This window comes from Trachurus japonicus, chromosome 4 (genome assembly GCF_045865225.1).
Source record: "Trachurus japonicus isolate A0001 chromosome 4, Traja_1.0".
NCBI lineage: Eukaryota > Metazoa > Chordata > Actinopteri > Carangiformes > Carangidae > Trachurus > Trachurus japonicus.
The window spans coordinates 7,274,642-7,277,289 of record NC_140910.1 but is presented as its reverse complement, the minus strand read 5'-3'; the positions used below and the strand labels follow the sequence as shown (position 1 = coordinate 7,277,289).

The 2,648-nt window shown below is 42.5% G+C and overlaps 1 protein-coding gene across 1 annotated transcript in view; it reads left to right on the top strand.

The window, feature by feature from the left end:
• The first annotated feature begins 1,051 nt into the window (after positions 1–1,051).
• Positions 1,052–2,648, top strand: part of bcl6aa (BCL6A transcription repressor a) — a 14,844-nt gene continuing 13,247 nt past the window's right edge. Inside the window, exon 1 of the mRNA XM_085773641.1 lies at positions 1,052–1,782. Coding sequence (XP_085629767.1) covers positions 1,755–1,782 — 28 coding nt within the window. The 5' untranslated portion in view covers positions 1,052–1,754. The remainder of the gene's footprint in view (positions 1,783–2,648) is intronic.

Genomic DNA, 2,648 nt, shown 5'->3' with positions numbered 1-2,648 from the left:
TTTATCCCTGGATCACCGGGATCTGAGGGCTCACCGGTCATTTGCCATCAGCATCCCAAGAGCTCAGATTTTTTTTTTTTAGGGCTGCTTTATTTCTCTGAAATATGATGGAAATGTGTTGGACTAATTTGGCTTTAGCAGGATTGGCTGAATATTAGTCCACTCATCCAGTGGATTATCCCGTGGCTGCAATGAACATACTGTTCATGGACAGATCTGTCAAACATCCATATACATCTCATTTCCCTCTAATGTTTATTTCCTCTTGTGTAAGTGCTGGTGCTCTGATGCATCCATATTTTATATTACTCTGTACCATCGACAGCACGTATGTTAAAGCCAACATGCAGCGTGTTAATAGTAGGAGCTTTGGGGGTTCTTACCCACTGAGGTGAGCTTATCTGCACAGACAGCATGTGTATTCATTTAATCTGAGTTCAACATCAGGTGTTAAGTATGATAGCACACGGGTGCACATGCGTTTCACAAACTGCTTTTACTGTAACACTAAGGGTTCATGTGCTGAAAAGTGCTTTATCACTCATGAAATATTTTTGCTTTTCCAGAGAGAGAGCAAAAATGATTACATTTCACAATGAGCAGCTGAACTGTTGACATCTGATATTTCCACAAAATAATGCAAAGCTGAAGTTGCTTCTTTTTTTTTTTGGCAGGGGGATGGATGGGGGTTGTGGGGGGTAAATGCTGCTTTACAGTTTTCAGGATTTTCCTCCCTAATTTTCTCCCCGGCAGCCACATTACTGACCTTCCTATTGGCTGTGGCAGGTTGAAGTGACAGCTGGTATGATGTAATAACACCCCCTCCACTAGACAAGTTATAAAGAGCAATATCTAGTTCCATGGATTGAGATAAGCTTAGGTAGATTAATGCTCTAGGACACTGAAATGTTTGTTGTATAAAAGCTCTGTTTATAAAACAATGTGTCATTGGCGTATATGGAAGACTCTCATCTGGCAGATGGCCTGAGCTCCAAGAGTTTCTCGTGTTAAAGGCACTGCTATGGTTTGTGCTGCTGTCGCTTAATGGGATTCAAGACTCTTCATTCAAATGAATTATATATAGAAGAACTGGGATTATTTTACAGACTGTTTAATCTCGTTTTTTTCCCAAAAAAACTCAGCCTGCCTCATGGTTTTAGCATTCATGGAAAAGTGGAGCGACTGAGTGCTACAATCAATGAATGCTAGAGTGCAGGCGGCCTATCAGCTCAGAGAGCCAGAGATGCCCTGTGGACCGTTTCACTGACATGAAGCGTGCTCAGTCGACTTGACTCACTTCAGCCCTGCTGCCGTGCCCGCCTTTCCAGAAGTGTTCCCATCCTGCTGAACAACAGCAGACACGAGGCTTCACCAGAGCTGCTCCGCCACCGCCACACACAGATTGGGTGCCCTTCTGCACTGAAGACAGCTTCATCCCCTCCAAGCTTTAGCTGCCACTCAAGGGAGGAGCTCGGGCACCAGTCACCACTCTGCATCCTGGATCATCTCTGCTGCTTGCCAGACAAATAAAACAGTGGAGGTCTTTTTTTGTGTGTTTTTTTTTTTTTGTCAGTCAAGCTCTGGATCTCACGGTCGTCTGGTAGAGAGAAGTTGATTGATCTCAGTGACTATCACCGCTGAAAAGACTTTTTGGAGCTGCAGAGGAGGAGGCCCCTTCGCTTCCAGACCTGGGCTCACACGGCTTTGAATTCAAGGTTCAGCACCGCCACCTGATTCCCACTACAGATCCCATCATGCCTCACTCCTTCCAGCTGAAAAAAGGTGAGACTTCTTTCCTCTGTTCCTTAAATACCTCTCTGCCCATAAAACGTTAGTGCTGACAGGAGAAAATTTGTGTGGATAGAGAATAAATTCTTAGCCGACTGTACTTGAACACTCAACTTGACATATTATGACATGCGGCTTTCACAGTGCTTGTCATATACTATTGAAAGCTTTAGATAATATAGTGCATTAGGAAGACATTCAAAACTAAGCCTGAATATAAACCTTATTATTATTTCCCAGAAATATGTCATGTAGTTACATCCATCCCTATATTATATTTTGTTATCATCAGTCAGAGCAGTGCACAGTGACTACTGCTGACGTAAGACAAATACAAAGTCAACCAAAGAACAGCAGACACCTCCAGCCACTCAACTAGCTTGCCACCACCTGCACAATGAATGGTCCATCTGTATATTTCCATACTGATCTTGTGATGGTTGGCTAATCTCTAAGATCAAATCCATGTCCTCTTGAATCACTTGTTCAGTCACAACATTGACAAGCATGCAAAGTAACATTAAAGGATGTGCAGCAGAGACAGGTCACGATAAGAACAACTGACATCTGATAAGCAAATGGAACGGCCAAATGTAATAAATAATGTCCTCACGGGTTGATGTACAATATGTAAAAAACATGTAAAACAGACATTTGACATGAGGCGAAATACAAGCTGAGACCTTTGTGATTCACTTCTGATTTTCATGGTAGTTTAGTAAGTTGAGGTCCAGATGTCCACATGTGCATGAAAGACACTAAAATAAAGAAACAAAACAAAACACAAAAGTCTTCTAAGACACCATTAAGAAGTTTGAAGCACAATAGCGCACAAGATCACTGATCCCTCTCTGAGCGTC